The sequence below is a fragment of the Salmo salar genome, chromosome 05 (genome assembly GCF_965601325.2).
Source record: "Salmo salar chromosome 05, fSalSal1, whole genome shotgun sequence".
In the NCBI taxonomy this organism is placed as follows: Eukaryota; Metazoa; Chordata; class Actinopteri; order Salmoniformes; family Salmonidae; genus Salmo; species Salmo salar.
The window spans coordinates 32,595,717-32,614,308 of record NC_138295.1 but is presented as its reverse complement, the minus strand read 5'-3'; the positions used below and the strand labels follow the sequence as shown (position 1 = coordinate 32,614,308).

General features: G+C 41.2%; 1 protein-coding gene across 8 annotated transcripts in view; it reads left to right on the top strand.

Annotated features, from left to right (window-relative positions):
- Positions 1–4,139: 4,139 nt before the first annotated feature.
- Positions 4,140–18,592, top strand: part of LOC106604646 (transcription factor COE3) — a 100,712-nt gene continuing 86,259 nt past the window's right edge. For 4 of the 8 annotated variants that reach the window (XM_014199492.3, XM_014199490.3, XM_014199491.3 and 1 more), the window contains exons 1-2: positions 4,140–4,876; positions 16,298–16,454. In XM_014199492.3, coding sequence (XP_014054967.1) covers positions 4,743–4,876; positions 16,298–16,454 — 291 coding nt within the window. In that variant the 5' untranslated portion in view covers positions 4,140–4,742. The remainder of the gene's footprint in view (positions 4,877–16,297; positions 16,455–18,592) is intronic. The other 4 variants (XM_014199496.3, XM_014199493.3, XM_014199495.3 and 1 more) reach the window with 2 other exon arrangements.

The window sequence follows — 18,592 nt, the reverse complement described above, 5'->3', positions numbered from 1 at the left end:
TTACTTTGAAATAGTAAATACTATATCTGTACAAGTGCTATATCTTTGTGGATATGTTGTGTTTGCTTATGAAATAAAGATGACAATAATATACTGAACAAAAATATAATCGCAACGTGAAGTTGCTTGAGGTGCTTAAAGTACTTGCATTTGGCACTCAGAAATTCAAGTACTGGAATACTTTGAAAATGTTACATTTTCTCAAGTTGGTACTTAAAAAGTACTTGAATTAAAATGAGAAGAGAACCGATAATGATCAGATATGTTTATTTCCTCGCGTGTTTTGCGCAGTGTTGCCATGGCAGATCGGTCATTCCACCCACACTGCCACTCAGTCAGGCAGGTACAGAACCGACTGATTAGGCGCCGCCAAACGTCACATCGATTGCTAAAATGCCAGGCAAATGTACATTCAACCCTGTCTTTTATGCGAATGGAATATTTCTAGGAGCTTTTATTTCAGCTCATGAACAATGGGACCAACACTTTACATGTTGCCTTTTATATTTTTGTTCTGTATAGTTTACCCAACTTTTTTCTGGACATAACCAACCCACACCGTTTAAGAGCCAATTTATGCTTGATCTGAAAATGTGGTCGGAGCGTGGTATGGATGGTGTGACGCAATCACGCAGCCCCCGGAGGCACGCAGGGGCCAAATTGAGCTCAGGAGGCATCGCGGTGAATTTGACTTGCCACTGTCTGTAGAACCCTGGAAGTGTAGGTCTCATGTTTCATGAGCTGAAATAAAAGATCACAGAAATGTTCCATATGCACAAAAGCATATTTCTCTCAAATGTTGTGCACAAATGTGTTTACATCCCTGTTAGTGAGCATTTCTCCTTTGCCAAGATAATCCATCCATCTGATAGGTGTGGCATATCAAGAAGCCTTGTGCTGGGGAAAATAAAAGGCCACTCTAAAATGTGCAGTTTTGTCACACAACACAATGCCACAGATGTCTCAAGTTTTGAGGGAGCATGCAAATGGAAGCTGACTGCAGGAATGTCCACCAGAGCTGTTGCCAGAGAATTGAATGTTCATTTCTCTACCATGGCGTCGTGTGGGCGAGCGGTTTGCTGATGTCAACGTTGTGAACAGAGTGCCCCATGGTGGCGGTGGGGTTATGGTATGGCCAGCATAAGCTACGGACAACGAACACATTGGCATTTTATCGATGGCAAATTGAATGCACAGAGATACCATGACGAGATCCTGAGGCCCATTGTCATGTGATTCATCTGCCGAAATGACCTCATGTTTCAGCATGATAATTCAGGGCCCGATGTTGCAAAGGTCTGTACACAACTCCTGGAAGCTGAAAATGTCCCAGTTCTTCCATCTCCTGCATACTCACCAGACATGTCACCCATTAAGCTTGTTTGGGATGCTTTGGATCGAGTTCCGGTTCCTGCCAATATCCAGAAACTTGCACAGCCATTGAAGAGGAATGGGGCCACATTCCACAGGCCACAATCAACAGCCTGATCAACTCTATGCGAATGACATGTGTCTCACTGAATGAGGCAATTGGTGGTCAAACCAGATACAGACTGGTTTCATGATCCACGCCCCTACTTTTTTAAAACTTATCTGTGACCAACAGATTTCTATCTTTATTCCCAGTCATGTGAAATCCATAGATCAGGGCCTAATTAATTTATTTCAATTGACTGATTTCCTGATATGAACTGTATCTCAGTAAAATCTTTGAAATGATTACATGTTGCGTTTATATTTTTGTTCAGTGTACGTTGATTCACGCCCCAGTGTACGTCTTCCACTGCTAACACACGTAGCAACCCATGACCACTAGATGACAGCAATCGTCAGCTGAATGGCACACTGAAAAAAAAATCAAGGACAGTGATCAGTGAATTTTCTGTGAAGTACTCTTTCTATCTAACATTGAAATAGAAAGCATCTGCACACATGACTAAACAAAGGATGGATGTCATTATTTTATGAAATAATAGGCTATAGTTTGTTCTCCGTCAGCTTTTACAGTTTTACCACAAGGCTTAAGCCACGCACTCAATTTGAGTGTTTTGTATGAATTTGTAAATATTTTGGAGAAAAAAAATGACAACAAAAAACGTGCTGAAATCCAGTATGTAGTTCCCTTACATTAATTTACAGTAGCCTACACGAGACAAACAAAAATACACAAGGCCTACACATTTCCACTGGAATGATGTGTATGGTACTAATTGAACCAAGAGCCAGCTTCTGTGAAGACATTGCTTATTATTGATGATGATACATAAGGTTAGGCTATGCGAACGATGGTTGCCTACTATCCCTTGGCTGTAGACCACCGCCCAGTCGGAGTTTCAGATTGTCTCCGCTGAGTGTTTTGTGGCCCGCTGACTTTCCAGTCTGGCCTTGTAGACCGCCTTGTTGACGGTCTCTAGAAAGTGCAATTAAAATATGCATGTTGTAAAACCTTTTATGTTGTCATTTTGTCTCAAGAGTTATCTCCGCAGAACGTTGCCAACCCACGAATTTATACCCATCTTCTCTCCCTTGAGACTGGACTTTCACATGAGTTATTTCGCAGCACACACTTTTTTCCGTAAAGTACCATAAATAAAAAAGAGCGAATGCATAAGCGTCGGTGACTGTATTGAGGTTATTTTAATCCTATAGGCTACATCGAACACAGAAATAAAACGGATGGAAAAATTATTTATTTTACACCAATTGTATAAACAAACGTTTTGTTGGTTAATCATTAACTTAATATTGTTTTGGTTATGTTACAAAATACCCAAATAATGATAAAGATAAATACGTTGTACTATTATTATTCAAATTATACCTGTAATTATAACAATTCGTTCAATTAACAAGAAAAACGTAGGAATATCTTTATTGAAGAACATATTAATACAAGATTTTATTATTGCAATAATATAACTTGAGATAATATGATAGTGTCTATTGTTGTAAGATGAATGACCAGGTAAGCCTAATTACTTCTAAAATGAATATTGTAGTCAACATATTCCGCGATTTAAGTATTACCGAATTAATTTGCTTGTAGAGAAATATGAATATTGACTATCCAGACGTTAGGTTTACGTATCTCCTGAATACATTTTGGTCTCCTAAGTTAAGAGGCTAACGTTCTATAAATATTTAATTGTGGTTGCTTTGGAAGATTCCTAATTAACGAAATTCGAGTTGTTGTGGTATAAAAGTAGGCTAGACTACTGCGTTAACGGAACTGTCAAATTACTTGAAACAATGCCATTTATAAGAGTTACTATTATATATAATAATTATAATTATTAATTATTTTGAGTGTGCATTATTATTATTATTATTAATTATTATTCGGCTGCTGTGATTTATTGTATTACAATTACTGGACGCAAAGGGTCTCAAGGACAGCCGCTCTCAAATATCTTTGTACACATTCACAAACTACCATTCAAGTGATATATTGACAAGCAAAGCATTATTGCGAAAAATGACCTACACTATTCAGAATCAAAACCGCCAAGAAAGACACAGGCAAAATGTTTATGCGGTCCATCATGAGCTTTTAACAAATATTCAATCATCTCGAAATATTATTGAATGGGTGTGTGTGCGCGCGCGCGCGCATACGTGTGAGTGCGTGCGGTGTGAAGTGTTCGTGCGCGCACGAATGAAATTGTGTGGCACGATAAATTAGGTCCTCTGATCATGTTGACGAAGTGTTTTGCTCCTCACAAACATAATGAAGCCTATTCAGTCCAATGCCACAACAAGGATACAGTGAACCTAACATCAACCACAGCCTACGACAGGATCAATGCTTTGAAATGAGAGGTCAGCTTTATGCCTTTATGAGCCAATTCAAAAGTAGGGCAACATGCAAATAGCCCGATTAATCTGGTAGGGCAATTCTACACTTATTGTGTCCACGCGCACAGCCCAGCAAAATTGTGCAATGGGTAAACACGCCGAAAGCTTTTGCCGCGAATTCAAAAAATGACGTCATGGATGACCTACGCCAATGAGAAGCCAGATCTGCGATTGACGCGTAAATGATTTTTCCTTATAAGGACTAGTCTCCGCCCTTGTCAAATCCATGCCTGTCGTCATCACCCCCACCCCCCATCCCCCATCCCCTGAGAGCGCTAGAGCCTCCGAACCCGAGAGAAGGTGCGCTCCGCTGGGACAGAGGAAGGATAAAGAGACTGGGAGGGAGGGAATGAGATTTCTTGGTACCCAATCCCCCTTTTCCCCTGGGAGAGCAAATCTTCCATGGTCCGTCCCTCCCTCTTGTTTGGTAATCATTTCATTTTACTCCTTTTTGAAGCACTCGCTTGTTTTATCCCACTTTTCATTTCACAATCCGGTGCGCGTATGTTCGCCTTCTGATCAACTTCGACATCTCCCCTCTCTTTCCTCACGACGAAAAGGTCTCCTAGATCCCGGCTGATTATTTTCCTTTGAGATGCTTAACTGTTCTAACACTCGCCCTCTCTCCACCCTCTTTTAACTTCAGACCGTTAAGCTTGAGCGAACTGAACTGAGGTTGGAATTTAAAATAAAGCGGAAAACCCAAAGGGATACGACGCTCGTCTTTGGATAAGGACCGCTATCGCTTTCCCCCTTGTTGTACTTTGGGGATAGATTCTTCCCATTTCAGTTGCTCGTCGTTAATCCAGGTGGCCTTGCTTTGAGTGAACAGGAGGATTATTTAGCGTGATTTGGTAAAAAGAGAGAGATCCCAGAAGGTTACTTTCATGTTCTCCATCCAGGACAGCCTCCCGCGGGGAGCCTTGACCATGAAAGAGGAACCGCTCACGAGTGGCATGACACCGGTCCGCTCTTGGATGCAGAGCGCGGGTATATTGGACGCGAACACAGCAGCACAAAGGTAAACATAAACTAGATATGCACATATGATAATCGCTGGACATGATGCTGACAGTTCGGTGCAGTTTGCCGGACAACATAGGCTACACTCGTACGAGTGTAAACCATCGGTAAAGACGCAAATATTATGCATTTAAAGTAGCCTACTGTATCCTGCACCTATTCGCAAAATAGCTCTTTAGACTTGGTGTCCCAATACTTGTTAAACACGTACCATGTGTAAATAGCCTGTAGCATCTCTAGGAGTGTAGAATGGAATGGAGGACATTGATCAAGATGCGCTTTGACAATGAGACCTTGCATCATTTTGTACAATAGACCATGACCCTTCAGTCAACACCTAGATTAATGGATATCTGTAACCGTAATTTATACCTCCCCTCATGTGACAAATGGGCTAACTGTTTGCTCCGCGTTCAATTTCAGGCACTCAGGCACTGGTTGACAGTAAGGTGGCGCATGTCAGCTATATGGCTGAGTGAGCTCCAAGAAATGTGCTGTTACTGAAAACTCTTGACTCTGATTAGCAAATAACTCAAACTTTACAATGTACATGTGCCATCTAATAGAACGTCGCCATACTGTATCTCCCGCGCATGCGTGGAATAATGTAAAACACAATTTTCACTTATACTAAGTGTTGGCTAAACAATAAGAGCACCTCGAAGTGTTTGCAGCTGTCCCACATGCAGAAGTTGGTTTGTGAAAGAAAGGCTTACAGAAAGAATCGCCAACATCATAGGCTGCAAGGTTTTGTGATGATAACGTGGATGTCCATGTAGGCTATTAATAACTTAGAATGTCATTCTCAGATGTATATCTGATCTATGCGTAAAGCTGCATGCATTAAAATATTAGACAAATCGTTGGCCCAAATTATAAGTCGTATAAGCAATGTTATCAAACCAGCTTATTTGATCTCATTTTAAAGTATAGGCTACCCGGACACATTCAATTGAATATGACTCATTTTGGCTATAAGATAAACCGTGTCTGTGTATCCTGCAGTTGTGACCCTGTTTATCTCTTATGGACGTACGTGCGCTTTTGTAAGTTATGGACGTGAATGAAGATTGATAATATGTTAACAGGTAGGCCTACCACACAATAAGAATTGTTTTAATTCTGTATTAATTAAGCTAGGCCTATCTACAAGTGTTGTTTTAAGGTGATCAAAAGTAGAATTCAATTAAATGCATAGTTTTAAGATCTTAATAAATACAATTGATTATTTTCTAATTAAAATTATTTCATAATTAAACGTGAATTTATTAAATCTTGAATTATTGAACAGTATTTGGTGCAAAAACACAAAAAGCATGGTGTGTATAATATTAATAATACGTGATAAGCTATATATCGCCGAGAAATATTGATGACGTGAGTGTTGGCGAGAAATTGATTGGCATCACTCAAAGTGTTAAAATAAATGACTTCAACTGAACTGAAATAATGTAGAGCAGGTAAATGCCTACACTTCTTTAAATCGGATAATAATTCTATACAGGCACACTGACAAATTACTTTCGATTTTAACGCTTGTGTGAAAACCTTTTACCAGTACCATCCAAAGTTGTCATCACGGAACAAATTGTCACTACAAGCATGCCCTGACCCCTGCATTAATACATACAGCAACGTCTAGAACATATTATGAGACCTGTGTTTATGATGTCTATTGATAATAACAATTTTATACACTATTAAAATGTAACAAAACTGTAGCCCCTCACTCGAGGTTAATGTTTGGGTGTCGGTTGTTGGCATCGGAAATATGTTATGATGCCCGGCGTGCACATTGCCGACAGTAAGTCATATCTGATTGCCTGAACTATAAAAAACAACACAAAAAGGGTAACAAGAGCAAGCATATCCTACTGTAGCCTACGTTTACCACCTTACATGCTCAAAAGGCTATTCGTTTCTTAATGCATTTTGAGCAGGCAAAATGAAACTACCAAACAGTCTCGGAGTTAGAGTATCGTTTAAGTGACACCCAGTCCATCAGGATGCCGGAAGTGGTGGTGTGGTGTCATGTTAGACCACATCAGCACGTTTCAAATGAAACAAGAGGTCAAGAAGTTAAGCATTTCATGAGCTAGGATGAAGACGTTTTTCCTGTGTTAGTTGTCATTCTGTCGCACACACGTCCACCCGGGAGTTCAAGTCCGATAAGCGGGTCAATTGACACGTCCGGTGCTCGCGGGTGAGCGCGTCGACACCATGTCGTTTAATCTGGTTTTCTTACGGTGTCAATACATTTGTGAGTCCACAAACTGTCTTTCATGCGTTCACAATTTCCCTTTATTTATTTGGAGGGAAAAATAGACCTGTCTGCTGGATATCCGTCCACATAGCATGTCAGTTTTAACAGTTGGTGTGCTCTGAATACTGCTTCCCATTATGCTTAATTGAACTGAAACGCATTAAACTCATGTGTCACACATTTATCATGTAACACAAAGAGAATTCGTACTTGAATATTACTGTCAGGTGATCAACAGTATAAAGGCTATTATTGATCAGTACTGGTTGACAGTTGCAGTAATTTGCCAAGTGTAGCTACATTGACATTTGCATGAACTGTTATTGGCTATATGGTGATAACTTATTTGATAGTGTTAAAGTGCATCACTTTATATTCTAGAAAATATTTTAAAAAATGTCAAATGCACACTTATCTAGATTAAGATATTGCAAAAATAAGACAGGTGGCTATTAGTAGTGGCAGTACATTCATGTGTTATTACACTGGATATGACATTGTTGGCAGAAACTATTTGAATTGTGTTCAATAATCATTATCTGAGACCATTCGCTCTAAGATTTTATAATATTTCGTATTTTCTTTTTAAAGCAATTAGTCAGATATTTCTCCTTCCCAGTGCGTAACAAGATTATGCATAGATCACCAGACAACATGTTATTTTATGTGTAATGACATGAACATTTTCATTTAAACGAGGCTACGTCTCTTGGTTTGGATGATTGTGCTTTACGACTTCCCATTGCAATGCAATGTGTCTGTGTCATTTTGCCATGTAAATTCCTGAGTAAGTATTTAACTCTCATGGACAAGTACTCTGAAGTCTAGCCGTCAACACTTCTATAGACGAAGCTCCGCCCATTCGAGGTCTGACATGTTGAGAGTTACCCATACCCAACGTATACCATGCAAACAAAAAGTTTGATAAAACAACACATTCACCAAAACTCATTTGAGGGGCAATGCCCAAACAGTGAGTTTCTGTATGTCAAGTTACACTGCAGTAAGTAGTTGTACTTGTGCGTGTAGGTCAAGTAGATTTTTAGGGGGTAAGGGAAAAGTACTCTGGAGAGCCTCTGGCCTTCTCTGGGTTCTGGAACTGTACTGTACATTCTAGATTTGCTTGTGACACAGTGTTGAAAAAAAACGGAACTGGAGACTAATAGTTTTGTTTAGCGCTCGGATGTGGTCGCGGATAGATCTGATATGGATAGTAAAGTGGCATTGCTGATTGAATGCGTAAATGGGTCACTTTTAGAGACACTCCCCTAGCCTATGCCCACCGCAACGGCCTCTCCCGATCTATCTCCCAAAACAGCCATTCCACTGAAACGGGGAGAAGAGGGGTGTGTGTGTGTGTGACTAAGTGGACTGCACAACTGGGGAACAGATTTCACTTGACCCTCCCCAGTTGCCACTGTAAAATCGAGCAAAGTGAATTATGTTGACCCTGTCTTTGTCTGCTAAGAGGAGGGGGGAACTTAATAAAGTGCAGGTTCCCAAGCTTAGTGGAAGACTGAGTGTTTAGTGTTCAGTGTGAGCGACCGGGGAGACTGATAGCCCAGGATTCTATATCCAGAGCTCAATCCGTCACTGCCTCAATCATTACCAGTCACCGGACTCAGAATATGGAGACAATACTTCCCATTGGCCCCAGGCATATGGGAAGGAGAAGCACATTTGTACAGACAGACATATTTGTCCTGGGTGGCAGTCATTCATATACTTGACATCACCACATGTCATCTTGGGAGAGATTTTGGTCCAAGGTTCCTTCACTGTAAGCGATCATCATTCACAATCACTCAGGTCAATGAACATGTCAGACCTGTTATTTCTTATTTTTACAGAGCAAAATAGAGTTATTGTGAAATGGGCATTTCTCCCCTCTTCCCCCTATTAAATTCATCTAAATGTTCCTGAGCCTTGTGGAGAAGTGTCAGATAGTTAAAACAAGACACCCACAGTGCATTCACCCTGTTGCAGCGTGTTCTTGTGAATTCTCTCTAACACGTTGCACGGCGGTGACACCGCGACGACTCGCTTAAATAGATCTAGACACCTGACTTAGCCTACTCTTCGTCTCACACTGCTAAATCTCAGCCACTCTGCACCCAGTTCATTGAATCCCGCAACAGAAACAAGTGTTTCTCGCCAGCTTCCCCTAAACGTGCAAACAATTAGTTGGCTTGTGCAAAGCCACCTACTTTATGAACCCCATTAGAAGTGTGCCAGTGACCAACTAATGGTTTCAGCTGTGGCCCACTCATGAAGTTTGCAGAGGTATGTGTGTTGTGAGGACCAGGGTGCTGCTTTGATTCGCAGTCTAGGCGCAGGTGTGCCACGGCTAAACCTGTAGCAAACATTGGACAGGGAGAAAGTCTAGTAAAAAATACTATTGCGGTCTGAGAAAATAGCTGACACCATACAGTGAAAAACTCAAGGTGAAGATTTACTATGTATTTCTGCAGATGAGAGTTCACAGCTTTTTAGCGAGTTTTTGGTGTGTGCTGTAAAGTAACATATGACTGAAGTCTTGATAGAGTAAAAGTTGTTGTCCAATGATGGACTGGGCAATATTTTAACATTTTACATTTGAGTCATTTAGCAGACGCTCTTATCCAGAGTGATTTACAGGAGCAATTAGGGTTAAGTGTCTTGCTCAAGGGCACATTGACAGATTTGTTTCACCTAGTTAATGTTATGTAAGTGTTTTCCCACATGTCTTGATTTGGATTTAGGTTTGAACCAAACACAATGTCTGTATCCATCATCAGTGTTACACTGGTTCTAGTTGAGAAAACAGACTAACTGTTGATGTTTGATTTTCATTTATGAACCCTAATTGTGTGTGTCATTTTTAATTTACACAGTCAGCTCAGAGAAACATTACCCCATTGGCTAAAAGCGGTGTAGTTGTCTTGCTGCAATTACCAAACAATTAGACGGAGGTGTTTTGACTGGGTGATACTATTTTTACAGTTCGGGAAAAAGGGAGCATTGTTTCTGACATTTTGCACAACATGTGTGAGTGTACCAATTAGTACATTTTTACATTTTAGTCATTTAGCAGACACTCTTATCCAGAGCGACTGGACACATTTTCATTGGCCGTGGGGATCAACCCCATAACCCTATCGTTGCAAGTGCCATGCTCTGCCGACTGAGCAACACGGGATCATGTATCGTAAGTGTAAAAAACTGCCGTGGATCTACACACAGCTCTGTGTGGGTGTTTTCATGAGCTGTAGACTTGTCTGGATGGTTTTGTAAGTCAGTGACGTTTCAAATCCACTTTACAGTATTTCATGTTGTTTGAAGAGATACAACTTTGTTTAGTGTAGTCGTTTCTACTTTTCTGATGCAGTAAGTCTCTAGTGATTTCAAATGCCACTAGGGAGGGTAGATGAGTAGGAAGAGTGGAAGGGAAGAGTGGCTTTTGCATCGCTGAGGTGCAAAAACAATGTGTAAACTGTGATTTTTCAATCCCTTTTTCCTTGAGAAAGAATGTATTATTCTTGTACATGTAGCGACATCTCTTTTCTGATGACTGACACTTTCAATTGTGAGATTGTGAGATTGGGTTGCTCAGTGGTTAATAACACTTGACTGGCCAAATCCTGCACTAGCTTTTGAATTCTAAACAGCACAGTGAGATTGCTCAGACAGATGTTCTACTATGAGGCAGACCATTACTTAGGGATGGTTAGGGATAGGATAGTTTGTTGGGACAGTTAGACTAGACTACTGCTCTCAGTTCTCAAAGTTTGGCCTGCCAGAAACCTTTAAACCATGTTTTGCAAATCTTCTGTAAAAAAAATGGAAACCGTTTTGTGCGCAAAATCAAAATTGATTTGGTCCGTCAAGTGAGTATATGATTTGTTTTCCATGACGGTGCATTTGTTTTTGTTTGGATTTCCCAAGGCAAGGCATTGTGGCTGTGTAACAACCCTGCAATATGTGGGTAATATTAAATGGTTGGTACTATATTGTGAGAGGGGAGAGAAGAAGAGAGGAGAGGTCTAAGTGGGTATGGTGATAGGTTTCACCAGATGACAGAACTCCAGACTGAAAGCATCTGAGACTGTCTATTCTGCCTACTGAGGGTACACACACACACGCACGCACGCACGCACGCACGCACACACACACACACACACACACACACACACACACACACACACACACACACACACACGCACACAGACAGACAGACAGACACAGGCGAGGGCTGTCCTCCTGCTGTGTTCTAGGCTTCTTCTCATTAGCTCATATTACACGGCTAATGAGAGCTAACCAAACAAGAGCTAGGGAGGGAGCGGTGCTACATCCCTGACTGGGCAAATGTATGCCAGAGTAATTGTGTATCGGCTGCATAAATTACACTCTTCCTTACACACACACACACACACACACACACACACACACACACACACACACACGCACACACACACACACACACACACACACACACACACACACACACACACACACACACACACACACACCAGCATGTGCATATATTTCATGTGACCCCTCCCCCCAACATTTGCTGATGCAATTAGTGTAAGTCTGAAACATCTAGATAGGTCAATGTTTCTTGCATTGGTTTTCCATGCTGTTCTATTCTGATATCTTCCCCCCTTTTACTGTCTCCTTTGGTTTCGTCCTTGGCTTTATACTCAACATCTTCTCTGTGTTAGTCCTCCTATAGCTTTGTCCCCTACTGTCCACTCCAGGGACAAACCAAGTAGCAACCCAGAGAGGGGTGGCCGTATAACCACCACAGAGGTTGTGAGATTTACAGTTCCACTATTTATTAGATTAACACAGTGGCAGTAGGCCAGAGAGAGGAGATTTTTAATACTCTACGTGCATCCCATTTGTATAAACAAGGCGATGGTATATGGCTCATTAGGCCGTCCTGTAGGAAGCAGCCGGCCGAGCTGGTTAAAGACTCCGCCGCTCGGTCGGTCACACCCCATCACCCAGCTGATTAATGCTGGAGGGGTGCAGGGCCGTGTCCACGGTGCCCACTCTGGTGGCACAGGGGACGCTCTCTACCCAGGGGAGGGTGAGGGCGATGGGGAGGGAAACCACTGATCGCTCCCTTAAAGCCAAAATCTGGAAGATTTACCAGATGCTCATGGGTACTATTACACAGCTATATGCAGAACAATATATTTGTATGCACGTACATGCACACACACACATGCAACTGCATACGTTTATTCGCAAACACGCACGCACACACACATTACAGTCAACAGTGTCCAGTATATTGACAGGGCCATTTTCCTGCATGTTCACATGTTCGTTGATCATCTCAGAGCAGGAGTCTCAGTGTTTAATATCTATTTCCCGGAAGTGTGCAGGCCCTCTAGCTGTGAATACTTTAGCCCTAGGTTACATTTTTCATTTATCATAATTAGAATTTGTTGCATTGCATTAAGCCAATGCTGCCGAAGACTGCATGCTTTGACTAATGCTGCATGGCAGAAAGCTGGACCTTTAAAAATAATAATTTCTGGAAGATGTAAAATTATTCTCAGAATTTTGTACTCTTTTTTATTGATAACCATTCATTTATAGTCGTTAAAACCTCTAGTCAAAATCTTGTTGAATGCGCTAGTGCAGGGATCATCAACTAGATTCAGCCGCGGGATGATTTTTTCTCGGGGGGCTGAACGTAATAACAAATCATTTGAAGACTGCAAATTAACTGTAAGAAACCCAAACAGATATAATATTTGATTGAAACATAATAATTTCAAACCTTGTTTACATTTGTATATGTTCACGTGTGTTTTTATAATGCGTGGGAATACTTGGGAACAGATTTCCAAAATGAAAATCACTTGGAGCTGATTTCCTGGTGTTTTTACAGTAGTTTATGTCCAACAATGAAAATTCTACAAAAAAAAGTATTGTTTTATTTTATTTTTGCTCAGAAAACTTGGGGGGCCAAATAAAACCATCAGCGGGCCAAATTTGCTCCCTGGGCCGCCAGTTGGGGAACCCTTCTCTAGTGACTTTATATCAAATGTACCAGCCCATGTTAAAACGACTATTGGACCAGGTGTCTCTTGGAAAATAGATGTTATCTCAATGAGAAAAAACCTGTATAAATAAAGGTAAAAAAATAATCAAAATAAATCAAAAATCACTAAACGTACTGTCTTGTTTGAAGCATTAATATCAGCCACAGAATGTACATGGGCTTTAGGTGTCAGATGATTGTGTTGAGAGTGGACAACCTGACAGATACGGCTTCACGCGTGATCTTCCCCGTCAGCGTTTACAGTGGGAGAGTGTCAAAGCACATGTAGAGTGGAGCTCTGTCAGAAGAGCTGTTAGCTGTATTTGTTGTCGGTCTCTCTGTTGGCCTCTGATTTACACCCAGCCTGCGTAGTAGAAACCTGTGTGCCATCAATACTGTTTTTATTATACTGAGTACCACTGCCATGCACTACAGGCCGCCGCGGCCAAGCATAAATGGATGCGGCTGTAATTAGCATAATTGAAATAATAACGCTAACAAGCTTTCTGTGTCGATGGAGTGCGGAGAGATCTGAATGTGCCGAGACTGGCTCTGGCACAACCGCTGTGGCTGGAGTTCTCAACATATCCCCAATGTTCTGGCGTAGCTTCGTAATTGGGGTAATGGTGTTCGAAGGGGGGTTTATACATGTAGGAGGTGGGAACTGATATTGTGGGAAGTGATATGGCTCAAGTCTTGTTTTCATTGTTATAGGTAGGTAAGTATACTGTTGTGGTTGTTTACATTAAGATTACTATGTAGGCCATGGCAGTAGTACGGTCAGTAGTACGGTCACCAAATGTTTGTGTCAGGTAATTCAGTAAAAAGAATCATGGGGTTTCCCCCTTTTTTGTTAACTTTTTAGGCTTGGGAAACACAAAAAAAATATACTTTTAAAAGGTTATGTAAGGAGGGTATGCTAGAGAGGAAAAAGAGCCCATCAGTCGCACAGTTAATATTTAGTAGCACAGAAACCATGATTTCAGATTGGCCCTAGCTAGCCTCTCTCTCTCTCTCTCTCTCTCTCTCTCTCTCTCTCTCTCTCTCTCTTTATCTCACATCTCCCCCCATTGTAAAACTCCATCCTCCCTTGTGCAACCTTCTGTCTTTGCGTTTTCACAACTCAGAGTCCAGGAATTAGCTTTCAACAAACTGGGTTACAAATGAGGCATTAAGCATTGGTAATAGGGGTGCAGAAAGGTCACGCCGGTATTAATCTAGCATCTGGGGAATATATCCATGAGCGCAGAGAGAAAGCAACCAGGCAACTTTCCAAAAACAATCTCTCCGCCCCCCCAAGACAAATGCAGCACATGAATAAATATTTTTACATAACTGCTTTGTGTTTGGAATCTCTTATTGAACATGGTTATTTGTTGAGTTAGTGTGGATGAATGAGATATCAGCCACTGAGTTCAACAGAGATTGGTACCAAAGCATTATTATATTTCGATGTTTCATTGATTTAACAATAGAGCTCCTATAGCCGCCTGCAAGCGTTTGTTTATATATTTGGATCTGTCCTTGCGTTTAAAAAGTAATTACGCTCATGTATCCTTGAACATTTTCCTGAATGAGGAATCGATTTTATGATCAAAAAAATGGGTTTATTTTGAGGCTATGAGATGCGCAGAGATGCATGAGGTATCTTACTCAACGAGTAGCTTTCCCTCCATGGCGTAGAGCAGTTATGCCCAGTCTTTTAGAGCACATGTTGACATGCACAAGGTACCTGTAAAGTAAATCAGTCCGTTTCACTGGGTTAACACACTGCAATCTTTTCTGTCATTTATCTTCTTCACATGAAGACATGATTCAGCACCATTTGTTTTTGTACATATGTTAATGCTCGTTTCCAGTTTTGTTTTATTTTGTATGTTTCTGTCGGTGTAGTGTCAACACATTTTTGTTGTTGTGAGTGGATAGCAATGTTTGTGTCTTTGGGCATCTCAAATGGCTCTATTCTGTCACTACAATTTGCCATTATTAGTGACAGGCCAAGAAGCATTGTGTGTGGCAACATCACCCTTTCAGCTTCTTCGAGATATCATTTTCCTCTCTCGCCAAAACCAATGGAATTAAATTCAGATTGTCAAAAACCTTCAATTTAAATTCCTCTCCAAAGCTGTGAAACCTTTTCAATTCTAATTCCTCATCTGTCCGACACCATGTCACCTTTGAATTGGCATTAACTTCAACATTTCACTTTTAATCTAAATGAACTCCAACCCTGGTTAGCAGTGTATGGATTACGTGTTAGCAGACATCCTCCCTCTCTAAAACAATCGTGAAAAGGGTTGTGTGTGTGTGTGTGTGTGTGTCTGCGTACGCACAGTGTGTGGAGGTCTTTTACTCTTCAGGCCCAGGGGATGCAGGGCAAAGTGGAGTGAGTTTGACTGACAGGTCAGGGAAAACTGGAGTGGCGCGTTTGCCAAGTGGAATGGTGCCCCACAGCGCTTGGCACGAACAGAGGCAGACGCTGCCTTCTGGGGTCCCCGCTACCCAGCCAAAAATCACATTGTTGAGGTGGTCGAGGAGACAAATAACACAAAGGAACGCGTGGCACACACAGGGAACCATGAACATAGGGCCAAGTGCTTTCATTTATCACGCTCTCTCTCTCACGACTCCGCTGCTCTCTCCTTCTTTTCCTTATTTGTGTTGTAGTATAATGAATTTGGTTTCAAGAGATGTTCGTTTCTTGGGGTTAGTTGGTACTGATATAGTAGGTGTTGACCTGATGAAGATTGATTCTTGTCAGAACAATGAAAATGTTTTGAAACACCTCAAAGTGTAGGTTTCTTTAAATGAAACCGATGACTGTATAGTAATAATTATCAGGACTCTGGGCCCTATTCAATCACTACTCCAGGGTTTCTTCTTTGCAAGGCAGCATACTTGAATTATTGGAATACTACACATGCAATTTTCTTTTTGTTTCACACAGTAAACAGCATTTGTTTTACCTACAGAAACAGCTTGTGATTGAATAGTGCCTGCTGTGTTTAGAATTGCAATGGTGGCCCTCGTCTCCACAGTACTAACCAAATGTCACCCTCCTCTCGCTCCCATTTTCTCTCCCCCTATCCCCCTCTCTGTCGTTCTACTATCTATAGCGGTGTAGGTCTGGCCCGGGCTCACTATGAAAAACAGCCCCCCTCGAACCTGCGCAAATCCAACTTCTTCCACTTTGTGTTGGCGCTGTACGACCGACAGGGCCAGCCCGTGGAGATCGAGAGGACCTCCTACATAGACTTTGTGGAGAAAGACAAAGTAAGACCAACACACACAAAGGGGAATGGGGGAGGAGGGCGTGTGTGCCAGGTATAGCTGGCATTGGGGATAAAAGGGTGGCACTGGCGCTGGGATCAGCGCTATAGCACAGTGATGCTTTGAAACATGGAACGTGTAGCACACAAACTGTGGACACATTCATTTTTCTTCATGTCAAGTCAAGATCAATATTCTTTCCTTATATTGTTAATTGATTTATTATATAAGCTGCAATGTAATGTAATGCATTTCTTTAGTGAATTACATTTGTATGAATTCTATATCTTTGCATTATGATATTATTGAACAGAATTATATTATATATACAGTCATTTGATTATATTGATTTCAATTTATTAGAATTTCATAAACATAATTTTACAACAAAAAAATTAAGATAATATACTTTATGTAGAACATATATTGATTATGTCCACCTCATAAATAAAGATTATGTTTTTATTTAATTAACTGAGTTCCGTATTGTAAGTATCTTTTGTTAGTCATTCAATACTAATCAAAGTATTTTGAGAAAGTACATTCATGAGAAAAGCTTTTGAGATTTCTTACAAAAACTAAAACTTGGAAATAACTGAAACATGGAAAGATTGTAATCTAGAAATCCAGAGAGCTGGTTGTGCATAGAAATCATTCAGATATAGAAGCACTTGCAGTTTCCAAAGAACCTGTTGGGGGGCAGTGATGGGCAGAAGGCAGAAAAGCTAGAATGAAAGCAGTTTTGATTCAACTTTAATTCAGACATTAAAGGTAATATTTTTATTTAAGGAATTTTGATGATGAGGTTACATCTATTTTTTTTAATCTAATTTTATTTAAACAATACATAATAAAGCGAAAATATGATGATCCTCTTATGAACGGCATATTTGAAAACCCTTTGTATTCATTTTAAGCAATCATTTGAAATGTAATTTCTTGTACATTCCTTTGTTGTCTACAGCCTCTTTTCTATGAGTGTATGGCTACCTATCTGTCTGTGTTCTATTGTGTTGTTCAGCTGTACCTGCTCTCTCAGTGGTAACCCACTTCTCTACCTGCCGCCTGGGCTGTTCTGCCATGCTGCCGGGGGGTTGTTCTCAGTAAAAGGTTACAGAGAACAGCTCCGCCCACGGTCAGGAGGGACGGCGGCCAGCTGGCATGGTCGCTTCTCCCGTCCTCCCTGCTCATTCACCTCTGCCTTGACCTCCAGCCCGCCCCTGGGCCCCTGCCAAGACTCCACGGCACATTTGGCACCGCTCAGCGAAGGGGAAGGAGAGAAATACAGAGAGAAAGCGAGAGGGAGAGATAGAGGGAGAGAGGGATACAGAGAGGAAGAGAGAGAGGGAGAGAGAGACAGAGGGGCGCGGATGTGGCCTCCCTCCTGGTGCCTGCCCGTTGAAGAGGTGACACAAGATCAGTGAGAGCGACTTGGCCCACCTGGAAGCAGAGGTCATTGGTGACCGTGGCGACCAAAGCTAACAGGCCACTGTCACCTAGGCAAATGTCTCCTCTCTCGTACGGCATCTCTCTGTATAGTTGTGGTAACAGTGTTGTTTTTGCCTCAGCCACAGTGTTGTTTTAGTTCCTACGTAAGTTTGCCCTTTTGTCGTTGCTGTTTGATTTATTCCTGGCTGGACGATACAACAGTTAGGCAGCTGGTTTGTTGTGTGCGTGTCAGCAAGAGGAGTTGGAGGAAAGATTAAGATTCCATGTTGTATCTCACTATGGCCCTGCGGTGGGAATTTGGGCCTAGCCAAGTACTCTAAAATAGCAAGGGCTTAGCAACTTCAGAAGTATAACTCAATCAGAGAATGGTGTGGATTATCCTCAGGGTCCATGGGAATAATATTGTGTTTTAAAATACATTAATCCCCAGAATTGTCTTCCTGATTATAAAAATCTAGTAGATATCTCAAAGGTTCACATTAATTAATATGTTTCCAGTTGCATACCATTATTAAAGTGACATGTTATTGTGGACACACGGGCACTGTGATTTACCTTAACTAACAACCTTCTAATTGCAAATTCATTTGACCTAAAATGAAACCTCAAGGTAATAACAGTGTTATAACAGCAAATAACAATGCTGGTTGGCCCATTGGCCTCTTATGGGATTTAAGTTTCCTCTTCAGATG